The 25,212-nt window shown below is 38.8% G+C and overlaps 1 protein-coding gene across 4 annotated transcripts in view; it reads right to left on the bottom strand.

The window, feature by feature from the left end:
• The window catches only part of LOC129768641 (protein dead ringer), a 282,371-nt gene that overhangs the window by 198,006 nt on the left and 59,153 nt on the right, over nt 1–25,212 (bottom strand). For 3 of the 4 annotated variants that reach the window (XM_055770410.1, XM_055770407.1, XM_055770409.1), the window contains exons 2-4: nt 23,968–24,146; nt 23,368–23,801; nt 16,239–16,339 (exon numbers count right to left, since the gene is read on the bottom strand). In XM_055770410.1, the coding sequence (XP_055626385.1) occupies nt 16,239–16,339; nt 23,368–23,801; nt 23,968–24,023 (591 nt within the window). In that variant the 5' untranslated portion in view covers nt 24,024–24,146. The remainder of the gene's footprint in view (nt 1–16,238; nt 16,340–23,367; nt 23,802–23,967; nt 24,147–25,212) is intronic. The other variant, XM_055770408.1, reaches the window with a different exon arrangement.

Below are 25,212 nucleotides of genomic sequence, written 5' to 3'. Positions count from 1 at the left end.
ATGAATGTATCTTCTTTAAATTCTAACTGTGTGTGTTGCAACGAAATAGAATCAGTTGGAGAGAGGGTGTAAAGAAAAATGAAAAATCAAGAATTAAAAAAAATGAAAATAAATTAAAGTGCACGTATTTCACTTTTGCAGAATCGACACTATAAACATCATTCACAATTTCATCAGCCTGGCTTGCATTTTCGCCTTTATAAAATAAAAAGTGTAAAATGTACCGAATTTTCTCTTTGTTGTCTTTGTTAACACCCTGTAGCTCGCAACTGAATGGAACAAACGAAAAAACATCAAAAGATTTTTTTAGTGTGAAATGTCATCTTCACAACGAGGCTAAACTTGAAATTGTATGATCGATATTACGCGAGATATTGATCACTAAAGCCAGCTACCGAGAAAATAAATAATGGATAACTTTTTCACCAACTTAATATTATTAGGTTTTGCTGATCATTCAAAATAAATTTATGACATAAACCAGACTGTTCGCAACACAAGTGTGATCTGATAAATATAAATTGTAGGCTAAGAAATTTTTGATGATTTGCTACTGTTAACTCATTGTTTCTTTTATGTTACTTAGTCCGGTCTGACTGAACACCGACCATATCAACATTAATATTTTCATTTCAACAAGTAGCTCAATAGGCCGAGTGAATGGCATCATGACCGAGGTCTGTTCAAAAACGCTACAGTATGTAACGTATATTCAATATCCATTTTTTTTTGTGGCGATATGTTGGTTCTCATTGCTCTTACTTATACTGATATATACTGCCATTATGTTGATTTTTGACAGCTGTTTTGCATGTACGTGTTTAGACAAGTATCCGTTTTCCAAGAAAAAAAAAATGGATCAAAGAATTTGAATCGAGTATTGTGTGAAAAACAAAATAAAGTGGGCGAATGCATTGTGACAACTGATTTTTTATATTTATAGGTAGATTTACATTTGTACAGCCAATCCATGCCAAACCGATTAGTGGTTCTCAGATTCTCGTGAAAAGTAGTAGTTTTGCGCCTTGTCGCTAATTTTTTTTTTATTTGATTGCCTGTTTCCATTTTAGGGTGGTTCGAATAATTGCGTTTTTCCTTTTTTTCTAAATTTTGTGGCAGGTGCATAATTTTTTCAAAGAAGATTATTTTATTGGATTCAAGTCAATATGTTAATCATCTGAATCGTGTCAATAAATCATAAGTTAATTTTTAAAAAAAGTCATTTTCAGAAAAAGGGGAAAAATTGATTTTTAGGACCATCAGTTAATTTTGAAAATTTAGAGTTCGAAAACGAAAAAGATCGTCTCTCTTATTTTTGGAGACGTTAAAAATAACCTCAGCTTCCTATAAAAAAATATAAAAAAGCGCTCTCTATCTTTAACCATATAAACTATGAAAGAAACAAATACAATCAATAATTACGAAAACAAAATCAAAATTTTTCGCAAATTTCAAAAAAGCTCATTGCCTTCAATTTGATAGGTGATTATCTGAATTGGTTTAGTAGTTCAAAAGGTATGAATTTGTGGAAAAGGTAATTTTTGAAAAAAAGGGGAAAATGAAGGAGAAATAGAAAATTTTGGAATAAGGTTTGGCATGGAATTGTTGTATATTTATATAAAAAAATCACATTCTCTGCATATTATAGTGACACAAATTTCCCACATACATATTAACGTAGAACTACGTTTAACAATATAGGACACATTTCAATGTTCCATATCTCTCCAATTAATGAATGGATTTTGATTCCATATACACAAATTAATAGAAAATATCCTCATGTAAACCATGAGTCCTTGAACCAAAAAAAGATTTCGTTTTAGGGAGAAGGATCAAAATATTTTTGCATTCATACAATGAATGATGATAAAAATTTCTTTCTAATTTTCTATCTAAGTTGCGTTAGGGTCACCATGAAAAAAGCGGTTTTTTGCTCTAACTTTTATTTTTAAAACTCTACATTCAAATAGTTCTTCTTCTTGAATGGCGTTAACGTTCCCTGTGGAACTTTTGCCGTCTCAACGTATTCATTAACTAGCGTCGTTCATTAATACTTGGTTGAGATTTCTATGCCGAATAACACGCCTTGAATGAACTCTAAAGTGGCAAGCTCTAGAATACGCGTGACCACAGTGCAAGCCGGAAGAATTTTCTTTGACGAAAAATCCCCCAACCAGAACGGGAATCGAACCCGAACACCCGGCATGATAGTGTGGGACGCTAACCACTCGGCCACGGGTGCACGATACATTCAAATAGTCTTGGGACGAATTTAGAGCTTATCATGACCAACATTTTGTGATGCAGAACTTGTAAATATCTTAATATTTCTCAAAGTTATTGATGCCTTTTACTCAATTACAAAAAATAACACAAATTTGAAAATTCCACATTATGTAGAGTCAAGGCCGTCAACGAGCATTTTTTATGTTTGCCCCAAAATTAATGACAAGCGAATGAAGAGAGCGTATTTTTTGGGAGGAAATATCATTAACATTGAGAAGAGTGGCGATATTGACAAGTTCTGCATCGCAAAATGTTTGTCTTAGTAAGCTCTAAAAGTCTTCTGAAGACAGTTTGCATGTGAAATTTGCAATATAAAAGCTAGAGCAAAAAAACCGTTTTTTTATGGTGACCCTAACGCAGCTTAGAAAAAAGCGCTATATCGGTTATTTCAAGAGATAGAAGAAAAAAAACTTCGTTCTAAAAAGTTTTCTAAAATAACTGGGGATATAACATTGTAGAACTATGTTTACCTCTATCTATAAAGATAAGAAAGTTAGATTTTATGTTTCATTGTAAATGTTTTTTTTTTTTTTTTATAAATTCGTTTATTTTTACAGGCTCAGTTACATAAGTTTAAAGGAGCCGAAATCTTAAATATATTTTTAAAACTATATATATGAACAATTTTCTTAAATCTATGGTTAGTAATGTGGGAAACCGATTACTCGTGGTGGACTCGAGATTAAAAGGGTGACATTTTCTCAGGAAAAGGATGGGGTATAAGGAAATTATTACAATGTTGATAATCACACACACTCAATTCTTAAATCTATTCGTACATCAGTTGTGAATTTACATTTCATTCTTCTGTTTATAGCAAGCGGACCAATTACTCACAAAGGAAGAAATGGAGGGTATAAGGATATAAGGATAATCACACACGAACATCGATAGATTTAAGGAAAACATATATTTGGGACATGTAATCAAGGTCTAACCGAGCCAACACATCTCTCACCGGCACATTGGGCTGCCTTCCTCTAGCCCGAAGGGAGTTCTCTAAATTCGATCTGGCAACAAGATACACCTCACACGACCAAACAACGTGTTCGATGTCGTGGTAACCTCGGCCACAAACGCAGATATTGCTGCCGGCCAGATTGAAACGAAAGAGTAGCGCGTCTAACGAACAGTGATTGGACATGAGTCGGGAGAAGGTGCGAATAAAGTCCCGACTCAAGTCCAGACTTTTGAACCATGGTTTGAGGCTAACCTTAGGGATAATCGAGTGAAGCCACCGGCCCAATTCATCTTCGTTCCATTTGCGTTGCCAGTTAGCGATGGTATTTTTACGGACTAAAGAGTAAAATTCATTGAAGGCGATTTGACGCTGATAAATATCGCCTTCAATCGCACCTACCTTTGCTAATGAGTCAGCCCTCTCATTACCCGGAATTGAGCAATGAGAAGGGACCCACACAAAGGTAATGACATAACAGCGTCTGGATAAAGCACTCAAAATTTTTCGTATTCTCTCAAGGAAGTACGGCGAGTGCTTTTCCGGCCTCACTGAACGGATAGCTTCGACAGAGCTAAGACTATCCGTTACAATGTAATAGTGTTCAACAGGTCGTGAGGCGACGCTGTCCAGCGCCCAATGAATTGCTGCCAATTCAGCAATATACACTGAGCAAGGATTCTGAAGACTGTGTGAGGTGCTAAAAAATTCGTTGAACACTCCAAATCCTGTGGACTCATTTATAGTGGACCCATCAGTAAAGTACATATTATCACAATTGATACCCCTATATTTTTCATCGAAGATCGTTGGAGCGATCCTCGATCGTTGGTAATCTGAATATCCATGGATATCTTGCTTCATGGACAGATCAAAATGCACAGAGGAATTGATGTAGTCAGGGAAACAAACACGGTTGGGAATATACGAAGAAGAATCAACCTGCATGGAGATGAATTCATGATATGAACTCATGAATCCGGAGTGAAAATTTAGCTCGATCAGCCGCTCAAAATTTCCGATCACCAATAGGTTCATGACCTTACACCGGATGAAGAACCGAAGAGATAATAAATTGAAGCGATCTTTTAGTGGGAGTAGGCCTGCCAAAACCTCGAGACTCATGGTATGCGTTGAGGGCATACATCCCAACGCAATACGGAGACAAAGATACTGAATTCGCTCGAGTTTAATTAAGTGTGTTTTGGCAGCTGATTGAAAACAGAAACTGCCATACTCCATCACTGAGAGAATAGTTGTTCTATACAACATTATAAGATCTTCGGGATGGGCTCCCCACCAGGTGCCGGTAATTGTACGGAGAAAATTTATTCTTTGTTGGCATTTTTTACTCAGATACCTAATATGGGCCCCCCAAGTACATTTGGAGTCGAACCAGACCCCAAGATACTTGAATGACATAGCATGAGTGATCGGTTTACCCAAAAGTTGAAGCTTTGGTTTTGCTGGTCTATGCTTCCTAGAAAAAACCACCATCTCTGTTTTCTCCGTGGAGAATTCGATCCCTAGCCCAATGGCCCAGGTTGAAAAATTGTTCAAAGTATCTTGTAAGGGTTCTTGTAGGTCGGATTCTGTTGATCCTACGACAGAGACCACTCCATCATCTGCAAGTTGTCTTAGGTTGCAATTTTGTGTAAGGCAATTGTCGATGTCGCTTACATAGAAGTTGTACAAAAGGGGGCTTAAACATGAGCCCTGGGGGAGGCCCATGTAAGAGACCCGACTTACTGCCGAATCTCCGTGAGAAAAGTTCAAATGCTTCTCACAAAGCAAGTTATATAACATATTATTCAATAGAGGCGGCAGACCCCGAGAGTGTAATTTGTCTGTCAAAACCTCTATTGAAACAGAATCAAAGGCCCCCTTTATGTCCAAGAATACTGAAGCCATTTGTTTTTTTCCGGCGTAAGCCATTTGAATTTCTGAAGAAAGCAACGCAAGACAATCATTCGTCCCCTTGCCCCTGCGGAACCCATATTGTGTATCTGAGAGTAGGCCATTCGTTTCAACCCATCGATCAAGGCGAAACAAGATCATTTTCTCCAACAATTTCCGTATACAAGACAGCATTGCTATTGGGCGGTACGAATTGAAGTCGGACGCGGGTTTTCCGGGTTTTTGAATAGCTATAACTCGTACTTGTCTCCAATCATCTGGAACAATATTATTCTCCAGAAACCGATTGAATAAATTCAACAAGCGATGTTTCGCCACATCAGGGAGGTTTTTCAGCAAGTTGAACTTAATTCTATCCGATCCCGGAGCAGAATTGTTACATGAAAGCAGAGCAAGAGAGAATTCTACCATCGAAAACTCGGAATCAAGATCGCACCTATCTTGTGGTATATCTCGAACAATTTTTTGCACAGGAGCGGAATCAGGACAAACCTTCCGTGCAAAATTCAAAATCCATCGATGTGAATATTCCTCGCTTTCATTGGATGAAGAGCGATTTCTCATGTTTCGAGCCACTTTCCATAATTTTTTCATTGACGTTTCTCGTGACAAACCTCCCACGAAATTTCGCCAATAAGCACGTTTTTTCCCTTTGATCAAGTTTTTAAATTGATTTTCAAGGTCCAAATACGTCTGAAAATTTTCAGGGGTTCCACGTTTCCGAAAAGCTTTGAATGCGTTCGATTTATCCTGATAAAGCTTGGAACATTGGCTATCCCACCATGGATTGGGAGGCCTTCGACGAATAGTGGAGCCTGGGATGGGTTTCGTTTGAGCGCGAACCGCGCTGTCATAGATCAAACGAGAAAGGAAGTTATACTCCTCCAATGGAGGTAAACCATCTCTGGAATTGATGGCTAGAGCAATCGCGTCCGCATATTTTTTCCAGTCAATGTGTCTTGTGAGGTCATATGCCATGTTTATAGATTCAGAAAAATTCGACCCAATGGTGATGGAAATTTTGATTGGCAAGTGATCACTACCGTTGGGGTCCTGGATTACATTCCACTTGCAATCTAACGATAGTGAATTCGAGCAAAGCGAGAGGTCAAGAGCACTTGGGCTAGCAGGAGGTTTAGGTACACGTGTTGTTTCCCCAGTGTTCAAAAGTGTCATATTGAAGCTGTTACAAAGATCATATATCAACAGTGAACGATTGTCGTCGTACTGTTCCCCCCAGGCAGTTCCGTGAGAATTGAAGTCTCCCAAGATCAATCGTGGCTCAGGAAGGAGTGAGCACATGTCAACAAGTTGCTTGCGGCTAACCGCAGCTCTCGGAGGCCAATACAAGCTGACAATACAGAGGTCTTTTCCTCTGATGTTTGCATGACAAGCAACAGCTTCAATCCCTCCAATAGGTGGAAGGTTAATTCGAAAAAATGAGTGGCACTTATTGATCCCCAATAGCACCCCTCCGTATCTGTCATCACGGTCCAAGCGTATAATATTAAAATCGTGGAAAGAGAGATCATCTCGCGAAGAAAGCCAAGTTTCGGACAGAGCAAAAACATCACAATTGAAGTTATGAATTAAAAATTTGAATGTATCCAATTTAGGGATAAGACTACGACAATTCCACTGTAAAACAGTGATATCTCCGACCTCTCTATTTGAATTAGACATCAAGAGAGATAATCATTGCAAGGAGGGGCCATGTTTGCATCAATTGTTGCAAAATTGTCTTTAATACTGGAAGCATTGATATGACAATGGTTCTGATGGAGTCGGAAACATTAAAGCATGTGAAGATTTGAGCCACAAGGTCAGTCAACTTTATAAATCCCGATTGGGAAGTTGAACTGGTCGGTAAAATAGGGACAGTTGGGGTTTTTGATGTCCCTTCGAGTGCTGGGTCGTTCGAAGGTGAATTATTCCCACGGAAGCCAGGAGGAACCTGATTTTGCTTGTCCGCTGCACTCGATTTTTTAGGCATGCTAACAGAGGGTATAACCGGAGGGGCTTGTCCTTGAACTTTGGGAGGGGTCACATTTTTGCGCCGGGGATTCCCTTGGAAGATGTACGGTGTTCCCTCGTTAGCTGTATCCGCTTCCATTTCGTCAACTGGCAGCGAAGCGAAGACATTGTTTGCGGTTAAAGGTTGTTGCTGTTGGGCCAATGGAGAAGCGCCCTTCAAAATTTCCGCAAAAGTGCGCTTCGAGCGTTCCTTTAAAGAGCGCTTCTGCTTCTCCCAGCGACTCTTGTAAGTTTCACAAGCCGAGAGCACGTGCGGATTTCCTCCGCAATATGGACACTTTTGCTCAATCGCACTGCAGGATTTGTCCACATGTTGCTCTCCGCAAGTGGCACAGCGCTCCTTGTTGGCGCAGTAAGCTGCTGTGTGACCAACTGACTTGCATTTCAGGCAAGTCATGGGCTTTGGCACGAAGAGTCGCAGCGGTAGCCTCAATTTGTCCACCATAACGTAGTCAGGGAGGGCGGAGCCAGCAAAAGTGACTCTAAACGAGTCGGACGGCGTAAATTTCGATTCTTTCCCTTCCTGGGAGACTTTGCCGAGTTGTCGGCATTCTAAGATTTTAACCTTAATCAAAGGCAGCTTTTTAAATCTGCCATCTCCTTCCATAATTGATTTGCACGTCAGACCCGTTTCGGTTATCACCCCCGAGATTTCTACGTCATGGGAAGGCACGTAGACACGATATTCCAGGGTAAACCTCTGGTCGACGACAATACCGTTTGCGTCTTTCCGATCAGCCACGACAACACGCAGTTTGGTCGGTCTAACCTTCGTAATTTCTGTCACGGAGGAGTATCTTGCCAGATCATTCATGATCTGAATAACATTAAGTGCTTTTCCGTTTGGCTTAGGCCTGAAGAAAACAACCCACGGACCAGTTCCAGGTGCATCTTCAGGATAGACCTTGACACGTGGAGAGAAGACAACAGGAGGAGAAGGAGATGACGAGGATTGAAGGGGATCGGGGACAACAGGATGGGGAGGCGAAATCTGAGCTGGGGTAGGAGCGAGGGGGGTTGGAGAGGAGATATTTGCAGGTTTTTTAGAGGGGGGCTTGCTAGAGTTAGCAGACTCGTCCCCGGACGAAACATCCTCTGATGTAGGAACGCGTTTAAGTGTCTTCGCTGTTCCTTTATTTGTTTTTTCAACCAGAGGGGAGTCATCATCAGAGATCTCCATATCTGGAGATCCTCCCCCTCCTTCTGCCATTCCGTATTTGGTACCTCTAATCTAATATTTTGTTTTAATAATAATAATAATTAAAAATAAAAAAAATAAAAAAAATAAAATCTTATATCTTATTTATTTCTATTCACCACAATGCACCCAGTGCTGATGAACTGGCAACCGCTGCTTGCTTCTCAATCGGAGCGCTTGAGCGCTCGGCACTATCACACACCACTAAGAAGTGATGCTCTCCTTCACACTGCTGTAAGTGAACAGCGAATCGCGCTGGTATTGTGTGCGTGCAACTGAGCACCGATGTCCGACTTCGATTGCGATGGCGACAAATCGGCGAAAACTGAAAGCCGGCTGGCCTTGCCAGGCTTTGATGATTCTGCTTTTCTCACTAATTCCGAGTTCACACTGCGTTTTACGATATCTCGAACAGTTCGAAAACGCGCGAAAAAAGCACACCCGGGCGATAAAAAAAAAAATAACAGCCAACGGTAATCGAAAACAATGCTTTAACGGAGACGCTCACAGCACATGCGATAATGGGATGTGAGTGAGGAGGCTCTACAGCGGGTTTCCCATTGTAAATGTTGGTCACCCTATTTTTGACAACATCAAAATAAGCGCTCTATCATATGTAACAACATTGTCGATGACAGCTTTTGTCTAGAGAATAACTGTCGAGCTCTAGATGCTAATTTCCACTTAAATGCACTTCCTGGACCATTGTGTATTGTGATAGAAAATCCTTATCAGAAAAATATCTGTTCAAGGTTACTAGTAGAAAACTAGATACTCTATTGAACATCCATTCTAAACGGAACATTTTATCATCATTCATTATATGAATGCAAAAATATGTTGATCATTCTCCCTAAAATGAAATCCTTTTTTTGGTTCATGGACACATGCAATTTCTTCCAGTTTCATATCCATATTTTCTAATATCCGGTATCCGGCAAATATTGGCCGGATAGGCAGGATACCGGATAGTTACCAGATACCTGTTTCATCTCTAGTGATTAGTGCTTATGACGGAAATTAGTGCCGCACCTGTACCTAAATTTTAAGTAACGCGGTTTTAACACGAGGTACGTATCCCTCGCGTAAAAAAAAACTTGGGGGTATAGTAAAAGTAGTAAACAAATAATCAACAGTTAAATTGCATGGTACGGGTTCTTTCTTCGATTGCACGTTGCATAAAAAAAGAGGTAAAAATTATCCACTCTAGGGTTTCGTTTTTCAGATTCACTTCAGACATTCTGAGCAATGAAATAAATGTATGTAATAGTATGTAATAAATGACTGGAAGAAGCTAATTTGGTATGCTGGGGTCACACCAAAACGGCGACGAACCGGCGAAAGTCAAAAAAGGAAGAACTTGAGACCAATAATCAAACATGGAGGAAGTTAAATTATGACAGCATCATAATTTGCCAAATGACTCAATTATTATTTCCCATTTGTCTTATTTGTTATTTCAAATCATCTGATCTTAGAAATTGACAAAGATTACTTTCATATCACATGACTTTGATATGAATTTTCTTTTATTAATAGAAAATTGAACTTCATTGCATTGCATTCAAAACCGATTTTCAAATTTCATTCAACTAATCCACTAAACGGATTAATTGAAGGAAATTTGAAAATCGGTTTTTATACATACCGTATGTATGTGTCTATAAAAGAAATCGATTTTTATTTCATTACTAGCTGACCCGGCAAACTTCGTCCCGCCCAAAATTTATTTATCGTTATCACATTCACGTTTTCTTACTAAGCGCACGTTCATGGGCCCAATCGCAGAACTGTTCATTGAATGATCTTCTAATCTACCCTTCAAAATTATCTTTTACTATAACATTCCTAGTACTTCTACCAAAACTCATCATTATAATATCAGATTATTTTCAGACACAATTCTCGTTCAAGATTTTTCAACCACTTGTAAATAACATGTTTCTCCGTTAAATGGAATAAATGTTTGATACAGGAAATCTGATAGAATAAAGACAACTATAAATCGGACAATTCCTTTCTCGAGTTTTGCTCTTATCAACACTTATCTTAACTTATCAATTCGGTGATCCATTTTTATTTATATACAGCCATTCCATGTCAAATTGATATAACGTACATTTCACTTTCAAAATTGTACGTTGTATCGAATTGTACGTTATATCGAAGCATAATAAAGTACTCACAAACGTAGTCTATAATACATTATTGTGTTGCTGTTTTAGTACAGTTAATGAATAACTTCAATCAGAAGACGAAGCCAGTCTTTCTCATGATGTTTCCCTCCGTACTGTTGATTAAAGCATAATTCATTTAGAATCCGGAATCACAAAACCAGCTGAGTTTCGGGATTAATTGAAGGTATAAAATTTGTTTAGCATCGCAATACAGATAATTCATTGTTCTATCAGAAAAAAATATTGAAAAAAATTTTCTTTTACACTTTGGAAATGTGTACGTTATATCGAGTGACGTTATATCGAGGGTACGTTATAACGAGGGTACGTTATATCGAAGTTTCCCTGTAGTGGTTCTCAGATTTTCGTCAAAAGTGGTAATTTTGTTCTTTATCGCAAATTATGAGACTTATATATTTATAATATATAATATTTATTTTTTTGTTAGGGTGACCATTTCCATCTTAGGGTGGTCCCAAAAACCATTTTTTCGCATTTTTGCCAAAAATGACTTTTTTCAATAATTCATAACTTTTGAACTACTAGACCGATTCAGATGATCGACATATCAAATTAAAGCCAATCACCTGGTCTTTTCGAAAAAATACTTTACCTGCAGAAAATTTTTAATTCTGCTCACGTTATTATTGATTGTATTCGTTTTTTATTGTTTTCATAGTCTCGAGACCAAAGGCGCTATAGTTTTTTTTATATTTTTTTCTGGCAAGCTGAGGATTTTTCACATAGAATATCTCGAAACCAGGGAGGCGTTTTTTTCGTGTTTGAGTTATGATTTTTCAAAGTTAACCGATGGTCCGAAAAACCATTTTTCCCTTTTTCCCAAAAATGACTTTTTTCTAAAATTTATTACTTAGGGGGTCTCCGTAGCCACATTGGTTGCGCGTTCGCTTAGTAAGCGATCGATCGTGAGTTCAAAACTCAGGGCCTTCATTGACCATCTTTGTGTTGTTACAGAATAACTACGTCCACGCAACAATCATCAGCGATGGAGATCGATCCACGGTCGAAATAAGATCGATTCATCCATACAACTGCTCTGCTCTGCCAGACACATCGGGCTACTGTTCTATAAATAACTCAACAATGATCAATCAACTGTCTCCGCTGTCCGGTGGTCCAACTGGATAATGGAAGAACAGAAAGAATACCCTTACGCCTAAATGGCTACTGTGTGAATGTACCATATGTAATGGTATAGAAGGAATACTGGCGAATGGCAACTGTGTAATGTGCTTATTATAGATATGATAACCATGTGACATGTACACGATTAAAAAATTCGGCTCTGTTACAGCTAAAATGCTAATGAGCCTGAAATAAATAAATGGGGTAAAAAAAAATTTATTACTTATGAACTACTGGACCGATTCAGATGATCGACATATCAAATCAAATCCTACTAGCTAGCTTTTTTTTTGAAAAAAATACACATTTGCCAATTAATTGGATTATAATCACATACAGGGCTTTCCATTTCGGGCTTCCGAAAGTATACAGCCCTGCGCTGACAACCGTTTGACATAGCTGTCAACCAAAGCGTCATATCATTAGTTGAATGTCTGCCATTTTACAATATGGATCGTTTTAGCATCGCACAACGTGTTAATTTTGTTGAATTATACTATAAAAATGATGAAAAACCGGCAAATGTTTTTCGAGCATTACGTACGGATTTTGGTCGTCATGGACGGCCTACAGAGCACACAATCGCTAATGTAGTGCGTAAAATCGAACAAACTGGATCCGTAGCGGATATTGTGAAACCTGTGCATCATCGTAATGTGCGTTCGGCCGAAAATATTGCTGCTGTTGCTGCCAGTGTTGAGGATGACCCGAATGTTTCGATTCCACGGCGTGATCAGCAATTGGGCTTGTCAAACACATCATTGTGGCGAATTTTGCATTTGGACTTGCACCTACATCCATATAAAGTCCAACTGGTACAAAAATTAGAGCGTGGTGACCATGGAATGCGTCGAGCATACGTCGATTGGATGAACGAACAACAGCAGCAAAATGCTGAATTTTCGCATCAAATTTTCTTCAGCGATGAGACACATTTCGAGCTCGGTGGCTATATGGGGCTCAGAAAATTCACACGTGATTGTTGAGAGGCCATTGCATCCGCCAAAAGTCACTGTTTGGTTCGCATTATGGTCTGGTGGAGTCATCGGGCCGTATTTCTTTGAAAATGAGGACGGGGAGACGGTAACTGTGAATGGTGAGCACTATGGCCGCATGTTAACCGATTTTTTGTTGCCACAAATTGAAGATATGGATACGGATGACATTTGGTTTCAGCAGGACGGCGCCACTTGCCACACAACACGACCGAACATGGCCATATTGCGAACGAAATTTGAGGGACGCATAATTTCGCGTTTTGGTGATGCCAATTGGCCGTCCAGATCATGCGATTTGAACCCGCTAGACATTCGTGAAGTTATGACCGAGATACCGCCCCATATGTGCCGAAAAGTCATCGAAAATTACCTGTTCCGGATCAAGGTGTGCGAGGAAGCCCTAGGTGGACATTTGAATGATGTATTTCACACATAATGGCATAAACCAAACTTTAATTTGAAATAAAAATTTCATCGAAATTCGAATTCTAAGTGTGTTTTATTTCAATTTACTTTCGGAATTTAAAGTTGGAAAACCCTGTACATCCAGTCTAGTCGCATCGAAATGTTAAACGAAAACTGAAAACATGTTAGTTTTGAAAAATCATAACGTAAAAACGAAAAATAACACGTCTCTGATATTTGGATATATTATGTGAAAAAACCTCAGCTTTCAGGAAAAAAATATAAAAAAATATGGCGCCCTGGTCCCGAAACGATGTAAGCTATAAAAAAACAAATATAATCAATAATTACGAAAATAAAATCCATTTGTATTCAGAGTGATATTTCTTCAAACAAGACTAGCTCATTGGCTTTGATTTTATATGTCGATCATCTGAATCGGTCCAGTAGATCAAAAGTTATTTTTTTTTTTTGTAGTGGAACAAATGGAAAAAAATGATTTTTTTGGACCATCGGGTACCTTTGAAAAATCATAACTCAAAAACGAAAAGAAACGCTTCCCTGGTTTCGAGATATGTTGTGTAAAAAATCCTTAGCTTTCCAGAAAAAAATATAAAAAACTATAGCGCCTTTGGTCCCGAGACTATGAAAACAATAAAAAACGAATACAATCAATAACAACGAAGCAGAATTCAAATTTTCTGTAGGTATAGGATTCTTTCAAAAAACCAGAGTAGTTCAGAATGTTATGAATTTTTGAAAAAAGTCATTTTTGGCAAAAATGCGGAAAAATGGTTTTTTGGACCACCCTTAAATGGAAATGGTCACCCTAACAAAAAAAATTAAAAAATACGGGTCTCATAATTTGCGATAAAGAACAAAACTACCACTTTTGACGAAAAACTGAGAACCACTATATCGGTTTGGCATAGAATGGCTGTATAGATAGAAGAAAATATAGGAGTGCGATTAATCACATTAGAATCCATTTCCACTTTCGAACAAAAATCAATTTCGTTAGCGCAAACATCAAATGGACTAACAACGCTTGTCTCTATGTAATTGAATAACATATGCGAACAATTGAATTCTCCGAATTTTCCCATTTTCCTTCAGAGTTTTCCAATTGTCATGTTTCGTTGGAATATGTTTATTTGTAATATGTGTATTAGTTTTACGGGACCCCCTTTCCATTTTACAGAAGGGAGGAAACATCATAGAAACATTTTTCGTACTCAAAAACCTCCACATGCCAAATTTGGTTCCATTTGCTTGATTAGTTCTCGAGTATACAAAAATGTGTGTTTTATTTGTGCCCCCCTTAGAGAGGGAGAAGTGTCTAACCACCATAGAAACATTTGTTGCACCCCAAAACCTTAATATGCCTAATTTGGTTTCATTTGCTTGATTGATTCTCGAGTAAAATTTGCAGAAATTTGTGTTTGTTTGTATGGCAACCCCCTTTAGAGAGGGGAGATGAGTATCTTGCCACCATCGAAACATTTATTGCACTATAAAACCTCCACATGCCAAATTTGGTTTCGTTTTCTTTATTAATTCTCGAGTAATGCAGAAATTTGTGTTTCATTTGTATGGCAGCCCCCCTTAGAGAGAGGGGAGGGGTCTCGAACTATCATAACAACCTTCCCCGACTCCAAAAACCCCTACATACCCATTTTCATGTCGATCAGTTCAGTAGTTTCCGAGTCCATAAGAATCAGAAAGACAGACAGACAGACAGACAGAAATACATTTTTATAGATATGGATTTTTAAACGCGAAATGCTATGACCCACCCTGTATTATTATATACGTTTGGTTTGAACATATATTTATGAAATATTATTATCTCATTTTTCATATGTAATTTGAATTGTAATGCTTACTATATTTAGCAATTTCCATCCATTAGCAACAGTTTAATTATACTCTGATGTCATTTAGTTTTTCAAATGAGATTTAACACATTTTTTAGCAAACTCCCTCTATTTTCACCATCGTCGATTCAAACTCAAGAAACTAACTCTGCGCAGTCTCATCAATCCACTTTCTCTCGATTCCCCCCTGCGGATGTTCATTTCCAGCATCATTTAAAGTTGATCACCATCAATATCGAAACATGTTGATTTCTCTACAGGTTGTACAAACAAACCTCAATTTACTTTTCTATTTATTTTAATTCGTATCCTCTCTCTCTCCCCTCCCCCTCCCTGGAGACGACTTCATCCTATCCCAGCTCATATCTGTCAGATCCGCGGTCCGCGTCTGCGTCCGATCGTGATGCATTCTCTGCATGTCTCATCTCACGATTTATGAAATCTTGAGACCATCTTCATGGCCGACGATCGCGCCGCATTCGACGCGTGGAATGCGAATGTATCTACGCGGAGAGTGCAACGCGACACGATCATGAATATTCATTATCAGAGTACCACTTATTGGACTGCATTGGAGCCGCCCTCTTTCCTCTCGTGTCGTTCCACGAACGCCATCATCCCGTCCATTCAACGCGTAATTGAACGAATGAATCTTCGCCCCGAAAAGCGATGCGCGCGCTGAGGGACAGCAATAATTGTTTATAGTAATAGTTGGCATTCGAAAGCTGGACAAGAATAAATTAGCAATAGAAATCGAGTGCCCCCGGTGCCGTTCCCTGGTCCCTGGTTCCCCTCCGGCTTCCAACACACTTTCTTGTGGCATTTCGCAATTAATATCGGCCGAGTAATATTAACGTAATTCATCTTCGCGTCCTCTCGTTGTTCCGTTGATGATGTTTGCTCATCGTTGTTTCGGTTCTTTGTTTTTTTTGCTTTGCGAGCACGTATTTACGTATTTATCGGAAATTTTCCACTTTTTCCTTGCCATTATTTATGGCGCATGGCAGAGCTTCCCCCTTTCGCCCTTCCATTTGGTCTCGATGGAGAAAATAATAACTGTTTGTTTCCACAGTTCGAATCCAATCGAAGCCATAAATAGATCCAATAATGAATTTCATATGTAAGCAGCGGGGGAGACGAGGGGGAAGGTAAGATCCATAACATGAACGGTATTAATAAGATAAAAACCAAGAAGATCGAATTAAGGAAAGTACGCACACGTTGGCAATCATCACTTACCTGTCTAACTTGTTTGAACTGCTCTTCAAAGCTCCAGCCGTTGTTCTGCTGGGAAGAGGTGGATGTTTCGCTCGAAGTTGACGAATTCGAACCGGGGTTACCTGCGGGTTGTTCGATAGACATAAAGGGTGAGTCACGCTTGCGGATGAAGTCTAGAGTGTTGATTATGTATATAGTTAAACGTTTTCTAGAAAATAGAGTGATCCAATTAAAATTTCACATAGAGCAATACCAAGCCAAATCAACCGAATTTGACACAACTCTCTCCGATTGTTTTATTTAACATTGTAGATACATTAGGCGTAAGTTGCCTTAAATTACAATTTTCATTTTCAGATGACCAACTTTAATTATGACTGATTTTTTATGAGGGCGTATTCATTGATCTTTTTTTAACCCCTTCCCGTACGATTTAATTTTCAAAAGAGCGGACCAAATGCGAACACTTCGATGGGTCACGCATCGAGTAATTTCACTACTCTGCTGGGCGTCTTAGCGCCTTCTGATATGCGATATTGTACGTTTTGGCAAAATCATTTCATATCAAGTGAGACTCGATGTTGCACGTGGAAGGGTTAATATAATCATAACTCGTTATTCAATCCACTTGTTTACCACACCACTTCGAATATTATTTTAGTATGCATCGAAATTTTTGTAATAGATTATGTTCTTCGTTACAAATAAATTTGATGAACGTTCTTTTACGTTTGATATGATGCCTAGAACTACATTTTATGTGAACGGAAGAATTGTCAAACGATCATTGTAATTTACATTTCCCTCTGAAATTATTGCAAATCTCATGTTTACGCAATTCTCGAACCGCGAAAGTTCATTCACTTTTGGTGTCTGAAATGACGATTTTCTCAGGCTTCTCAGTTAAAAAGTACGTTTTAGGGAAACATATTCCAACACATATTCCGGTCTGCACAACTACAAGCGAGTACAAAAGCACTCAACACCAAAAAATACCCCCGACATGCATGTTTTGACAAAGCGAATTCCCCCAGGCACATTGATTTTGAAGTCCGTGTTAGGGGAACACAGCTCGGTGGGAGCAAAAATACCCCCGACTTGCATGTATATTTGCAAAGCGAATTTCCACAGGTACATCGATTTTGAAGTCTATGTTGGGGAAACCGTAAATCGGACCAATCAAACCTTGGCAGTTAGGGCGTTTAGATAACGCTTGACATTTTGACAATCTGATTTGGCCTGGAATCCATATTATTCAGTAGACACCAAAGCAGTATTTTTGGGAGGTTTTAAGAGAGTAGTTTCACCCAGAAGTACATAAAGAAATTCAATTCCTGGCCATATTTGAAGAAAATAAAATATCTTACGTGGATGACAAAGGTCAATGATTTTCATGTTCATGAACTCTATGACATATTTTGGACATTGCTGAGGACGTTGTATTAATTTTTGTTACTTCAAAGGATAATTGGTTTTGAACTTAGGAATGATTTGGAAATTTCTATAACACTGTGTCTCTGAAATATATGTGCCGAATAGAACATGCTCTGTTGCTAAAGTTCTTTGAATCATATAGGAAGCTTGGGTTTCGGTAGGGTCTCCAAACACCAAAATCCATGAAAAACGATAAACTTGAAAGTTTTTAGTGTGTTTTTGGCATATGCAAGTTTATCTTAATAACGTTTATTTTTTGTGAAAGCAATCATTCAATAAATCTTAAAGCTAAAAATTTTGTAAAAACGACAAAAAAAATTAGAAAACTTTATATTTAAAAATGTAAAAATATAACCTTCTGTATTTTTATACATTTTGTAAAAAAAAGGCTCGGTCTTCTAAAAGACCCGCCCGAATACCATCAACCCTAAACTCGCATACCAGAAACAAAGTTACCAGGATGTAACAAATACCCAAATATCGTTCACACGGATGTAACCTTTTTCCGAATGAAGAATGAGGATAAGGACGCTGGACGCCGGCTTTGATTCTGAATACACAAAGTAATAGGAAACACCCTTAGCAGTTTTTTGTCTAAGACATACATAAAAGAGTTTTTCTGGTATTTTTCACCGCTCACATTCTCTCACAATGCAACAAGCAGCATTCCTTCATGCGCTTCGAGTGTTAGTTCACGTACTATGGTTTATTTGTTCGTTATCACATTGCATCGAGCAAGGGGTACACATTGAATGCTCTTTGATCTAGATGTTTAATTTCGTTTCAAAGAGATAGAGAGACTCCAAAGAGAGAAAGGTTAAGAAAGAGAGAGAAAAAGTTAAATAAAGAGAGGTGGAAAGGAGAGAGGGTGAGAGAGAGAAAGAGAGAAAGAAAAAGAGAGAGATGCAAAGAAAGTTCTCTCTTTATCTCTCTATCTCTCTCTCCCTCTCTCCTTTCCACCTCTCTTTATTTAAATTTTCTCTCTCTCTTTCTTTATTTTTCTCTCTCTGGAGACTCTCTATCTCTTTCTATCCCTCGCTAGCTCTCTCTATCTCTGTCTCTAACTCTCTCTTACTCATTCTCTCACTTGTTTTCTCTCTATTTCTCTCACTCTATTTTTCTCTCTCTCCCTCTATTCATCTCTTTATCTCTATTTATCTCTCTATCTCTTTATGTCTCTCTCTATCGCTTCTTCTCTCTTTATCTCTTTCTCTCTCTATCTCTTTTTCTCTCGATATCTCTTTTTCACTTCAGCTATCTCTAGCTCTATCTTGTGCTCCCTTGGCCGAGTGGTTAGCGTCCCACACTATCATTCCGGGGGTTCGGGTTCGATTTCCGTTCTGGCCGGGGGATTTTTCGTCAAAGAAAATTCTTCCGGCTTGCACTGTGGTCACGCGTATTCTAGAGCTTGCCACTCCAGAGTACATTTAAGGCGTGTTATTCGGCATAGAAATCTCAACCAAGTATTACTAATAAAAATGTCGCAAGTGATGCTACGTTGAGAAGGCAAAAGTTCCACTGGAACGTTAGTGCCATCCAAGAAGAAGATCTCTAGCTCTCTCCCACTCTTTCTCTCTCTATCTCTGTCTTTATTTCTCTCTATGTTTCTCTCTTGCTCTCTTTCATCCTCTCTCTATCTCTCCAGCTCTTTCTCTTCCTATCTATATATCCTATCTTCCTATCTATATATAATTTAATGAGATATATATATATATATATATATATATATATATATATATATATATATATATATATATATATATATATATATATATATCATTGTATATATATATATATATATATATATATATATATATATATATATATATATATATATATATATATATATATATCATTAAATTCTCAACAGTCAGCCCAGACAGTTCTTAGTGTGGTCCTTGTACAAGAGCGAAGTGGTTAAACAGCTATTTTTTCGAGGGGGGGGGGGGCAGTGTCGAACCAACATTTCTTGCTTCCTTAAACCTCCACATGCCGATTTTGGTTTCATTTGCTTGATTAGTTCTCAGGTTATGCATAACTATGTGTTTCATATATATAGCGACCATATGGTTCTCGGTCGTGTAAGTGGTAAAGTATTCGAAAAGCTTTAATGTGTGCCTATTTCCAATGTGTCTCTTGTTTCGCTCACTTATATTGATCTTATATTGCTATACCATATATACTATACAAATGCTCTAGACCCATTCCAGCGTGACGTGACAACTTTTAGACTCACTAAAAACAGGTTTTTTTTTCTTTTCATGTATGAGTCACACGATTTCCAATTAGTAAACGATGTTAAAATAAAATTGAAAATATTTCCTACAGGAATCTTCAGTTGGAGAATATTTTACAGTTGGATTCCCTTGTTGCCAGCCCAATACTATTGTGACGTGACAACACCTGCCTTTTTGTGGTTTCCGATATTTGAACAACAAAGTCTAACATAGTCTGACATTTGTCTAACTCCACACGAGTCGCTCTAACGCTAAGTCCTTCCCACTCTAGCAATATCTCCATCTCACTTAAATCCCATCTGGTGACTATAAAACGTACGCAATCTTATTTTACATCCATATAAAGAGGAACAAAAACATGATTTCTGTTGCAAAAAAAAAGTTACTTCATTACCTCTAACCAATGACATTTATGAAGTATGCTATAAAGGTCCTCGCGTTAGTATTAGTAAATAGCGTGTAAAATAGCGCACACACACTTCACGCTATTTTATACGTGTGAGTAATTTTCGTCTACGATACAAAAGAATCACGTACACGATACACGTACATGGGAGAGAGAAAGAGAGGAACGAATTCGTTTTGGGGGAAGTCATTTTAAAATGCAATGAGGACAATCTGACTGGGATGAATGAAATGATATAGTCGATTCGGTAGAGGTAGATAGCGACTAAACGCCCGACTGACTATTTAGTCGTTTTGGCGGAGAAACTGCGTGAAGAAGCCAAAAGTCATTACTAACTGAATACGGATATAGTCAGTCAGATAGTCAGCTGACTATCCTCAGTTGGCTATGACTATGCAGAGCCCTATTCAATACTATTATCAGCAATCCGGAAGAAGAAACAAGATATATTCTGATATATTCTGGAATCTACGTTCATCTATTGTTGACAGAACATAGGAGAAAGTCCATTTGTATGTTTTGAAACGGAACAGAAATCAATTAAACTAATCATTAATGTTCAACAGTCTGAAACAGCAAAAAGTTAGGTGTTGTCACTTCACAAAAGTTTTCGACTGACAACAAGCCAACCTAACTATAAAGTTACAAACAAATTCTCCAACTGAATGATCCTTGTAGGAAATTTTCTCAATTTAACTATAACATCGTTTAATTTTGTGTGATTTATACATGAAAACGTGAAAAAAAAACGTTTGACAAAATGTTGTCAGGTCACGCTGGAATGGATAGTATACTTTTCATGACGTGACAACAACTTCTTGAAACAGTTGATATTCCTCTATTTGTGATCCTAACCCAGTTTTGTGGGTTGTTGACCCTCATTGTTTGCTGAGAGAAACCTGAGAATAAAAATGTTTGAACTTAGGCTCATCTAACCTAAAAAAATGCTCTATTTTTGTGACGCGAAAACGCTTCAAAATAAAGCCTGTCCACGTTAAATTTCGGACACCAAGATGATGCCAGTAAAACAAAAATTCACGTAATACAACAAAACCGATTGTTTATTTCAGTAAAATAGACTTATATCGAAAACAAGGTAAGCTTACTTCGATGTTAATTACGTTGTCTGTAAAATTCACGAACATTCTTGGGAACATCTGCCATTAGGTTCCGTACAGTATCCTCTGATATTTATGCTGGCGGCGGCGCTTGTCCATCTCCTTTTGAAATCATTAATGTCATTCGCTTTCTTCTTAGTTTCGAATAGTTTCGCTTCAGAGCCCAGTACTTTTCCACTGGGCGAAATTCTGGACAGTTCGGTGGATTTGCTGCATTTGGCACATATTTGACCTCATTGGCATTATACCATTCCAGGATGGATTTTGTATAGTGACAAGAGGCCAAATCTGGCCAAAAGAACGCTGGAGAGTCGTGGCTTCTTATGAATGGTAGCAACCGCTTCTGAAGACATTCCTTCTCATAGACTTTTTCGTGCCGGTAGAGACGAAAGATTTGGATTTTCGGCCACAACTGCATATGGCCTGCCAAACCAAGTACTTTATGGGGAATTTAGGAACTTCGGTGGCAGCTCATCCATTATGTGGCCAGAATTTCGTCCATTATGGTGCATAAACAGTTTTCACATGCGTCAATGATTTGTGCATTCCATTTCCACAACTCGTTGATAGGACGCTACTCGAGATTTGTCTTAAAATGTATACACCCTTTTCAAAAATTTCTCTCCAGTCAAAATAATGTTTCCTCCCGTGGAAAATACTTCGTCTCATGGTTTATCATTGGAGATTGTGTCACATTTACCCGAAACCCACTCACCCGAATGACAGTTACCCGAAAGACATTCACCCGAATTACACTCACCCGAATGTAACAAATACCCGAAAGCGACAGCTACCCGAATGTAACAATTACCCGAATGTAACATCTACCCGAAAGCGACACTTACCCAAAAGAAGGATATATTCGAATAATACACAAATTTTACTATATTTGTATTTGTATATTTAATTCTGATCAGTGTTATATAAAGATCATATTTGTCTCATATTTTCATACTGGCATTGAATAAAATCCTTTTCAATATAATGAAAAGTGAAAGAATGCAGTTATAGTTTATAAGTCCATCCATTCTTATGGATGACGCAGCCCGTTTACGAGCGTCGGACGCCATACGTTTATCTGGTGCATCACGTTTGCAACCAGGCAATCTAAATGCATGACATGCATAATTAACCGGGCAAACGTAATGCACCACCTGACTAAAGGATCGTCTCCTATGTATCAAACAAACCGGGCAATCGGTGGAACACAGGTTTGCTAGTGAAAGGCCGTAGCTTCCGCTCGGATTGCGTCACCTTGGCGGCTTGGTGCCGCCTCGATTCCTTATCCTCGTTAAATGGGGACTTCGCCCCCATTACATTGATCTCAAAATAAATTTCATCACGAAATAATAAACTCATGATAAAAATTGCGCTGCGGCGGCAAATACGTAAGTACCATTTTTTCTTATCTATTCTTTTCACATTTTCTTTAAAAAAATTTATGTTAAAATTACCTGTTTATTTTTTGGAATATTTCATAACCCATGCTCATTTCTGAATGATCTCTTGGTCTTAAAGAGCAATACGGAAAGGAAAGAAGACAACATGTCAATTGTGCCTACACTAATTTCTAAAAATAACACAGCGAAGTCTTCAATATCTTTTTCGAATTTCCGCATTACAATTTCTCAGTTTACTTCGTAACTTCCTAACAGCAGATTCGACAAAACTCATAAACTGATTTGTCGGAATTTTCCTTCTTTATTCCGGTAAATGTCGCATTCGGGTAAACGTTGCATTCGGGTAAATGTTCATTCGGGTAAATATCCATTCGGGTATATGTTGCATTCGGGTATTTGTTACATTCGGGTGAATTTCGTTCGGGTATGCGTTACATTCGGGTAAATGATCTTCGGGTAAACGTGTTTCGGGTGAATGGGACACAACCATCATTGGATTGCTCAAGATTTTTTGAAGAGAAATTGAAAATAAAAACACAGAAGAAAAATACTTACCATCCTTGTTGATCGGCGGGTTGGGTAAAGTGAACGGATAATTACCACCATTAGTGTTGGCACTTGCACCCCCACCACTTCCACCACCACTATTACCACCATTTGGTCCACCACTTGCTCTATGTTCACCACTATTATAAACACTACCACCACTACCGGTCTGTTGTTGTTGTTGTTGTTGCTGTTGATGCTGCTGTTGCTGTTGCAACGCATTCGCCCCAAAACTCGCGTGCAAAGCCGCGAAATCATTCTGTTCACCCATCAGTCCCACCTTCATGTCACGCACTTGCATCTTCAACTTCTCGAGCACATCCCCGTGCTGCAGGCCGGACAAACTCGGGAACCCGGACAGATTCGGCACGTTCATGTTGAGCGCCGTCAAGTTGCCGAGGACACCCAGCGGATGGTTCTGTCCAAACTGGGCCGAGTGACTGCTGGAAATCGAGGGGGAGAGAAGAAAAACAAAATGTTCAGCCACACATTGGCAAATGCAACAAATTAATCATAAATTAATTAGACTAGACTAGCGCGGTTTGCACTTGATTGGTTCGTGCATGGTAAACAACGTTACGCTAGAGAGATTGCGATTCTTGGACTCACTTCAGCTCCGAGTGATGATGATCTGGATTGCGGCCAAAATCCATCCCGGATGTCATGTTTGTGACCGGCTGCTGCGTGTTTTGCGCGACGGTTTGAATTACATTAACGCCCTGGTCGCAGCTCGGAAACCCTTCCTCTGAGTTGATTTGTTGAAAGAGTTTCCTCCGATTCGGCTGCCACTAGGAAAGATAAAACAGGGAGAAAAAGAACAAGAAATGAGTAATCTCATAAATTGAAATTAGCATCTTGCAGCATCCCACCAATATGATTAATCGTAAGTGCGACATTAAAAACGATCAAAAATATCCACGGTCAGATCGCGGCACAATCATGCCGGGCGCCGGCGGTCTAGCGTCTGACTCCCCCCTTTTCTCGAACACTTTGTAGTGTATTCTATTATGGGGAAGAAGAACAGGACCCCCGATTCTGGGCAGTGCGACACGAGTTGGTCCCAAGATCGAGTGTGTGTCGTTCACGCCGTCGTTCACAAGCGCCGAACCGGAGGCGGAGAGGAACGAGCTAAATGTACCCAATAACGATGATGTTTTATGGGGTTAACGTGTGTAGATTCGGTGATATTAAAGTGTCAAATTAATTAAATTAATGTAAGTTTTATCGCTACCGCTTGGCGCGCGGTAGGGTTGGCAGCTATCGACTTTTCTGGATCTACTTTTTTTTGGGTCTAATTTTTAAGCTTGACTTCGCAACAAGTTTATAGGTGTCATTTGATGTGGGTAAAATTGGTTATTGAATTGATGTTTCATGCATTTTTAATACAATACTCAACCTGTCATTTGAATCGATGCATATGCACTCATAAAGGGTGTGTCACATCAAATTGCATCACGGAAAAAACGCTGTAGAAATTCGCCCAGTAGACCGATCCTTTTGAAAATTTTAGACAGTAAAATAAAAACTATTAAACAACTTTTGGCATTTTCTTTTTATTCATACTTCGAGCCCAAGCCCGTATGCTCGCACCTTCCTCTTTACCCCGTCCTTTAGGTTGTAGTTTTTTTTTTTTTTTTTTTGAACAGAAATCCATATTCTCTTGAAGTCCGCCTCCGATTTGACAACTTTTGGGTTCTTCCGGAGGGCCTGCTTCATAATCGCCCAATATTTCTCTATTGGGCGAAGCTCCGGCGCGTTGGGCGGGTTCATTTCCTTTGGCACGAAGGTGACCCCGTTGGCTTCGTACCACTCCAACACGTCCTTTGAATAGTGGCACGAAGCGAGATCCGGCCA

This window comes from Toxorhynchites rutilus, chromosome 2 (genome assembly GCF_029784135.1).
Source record: "Toxorhynchites rutilus septentrionalis strain SRP chromosome 2, ASM2978413v1, whole genome shotgun sequence".
Lineage (NCBI taxonomy): Eukaryota > Metazoa > Arthropoda > Insecta > Diptera > Culicidae > Toxorhynchites > Toxorhynchites rutilus.
Note: the sequence above shows the minus strand (reverse complement) of the source record. Positions and strands in the feature narration are given on the sequence as shown.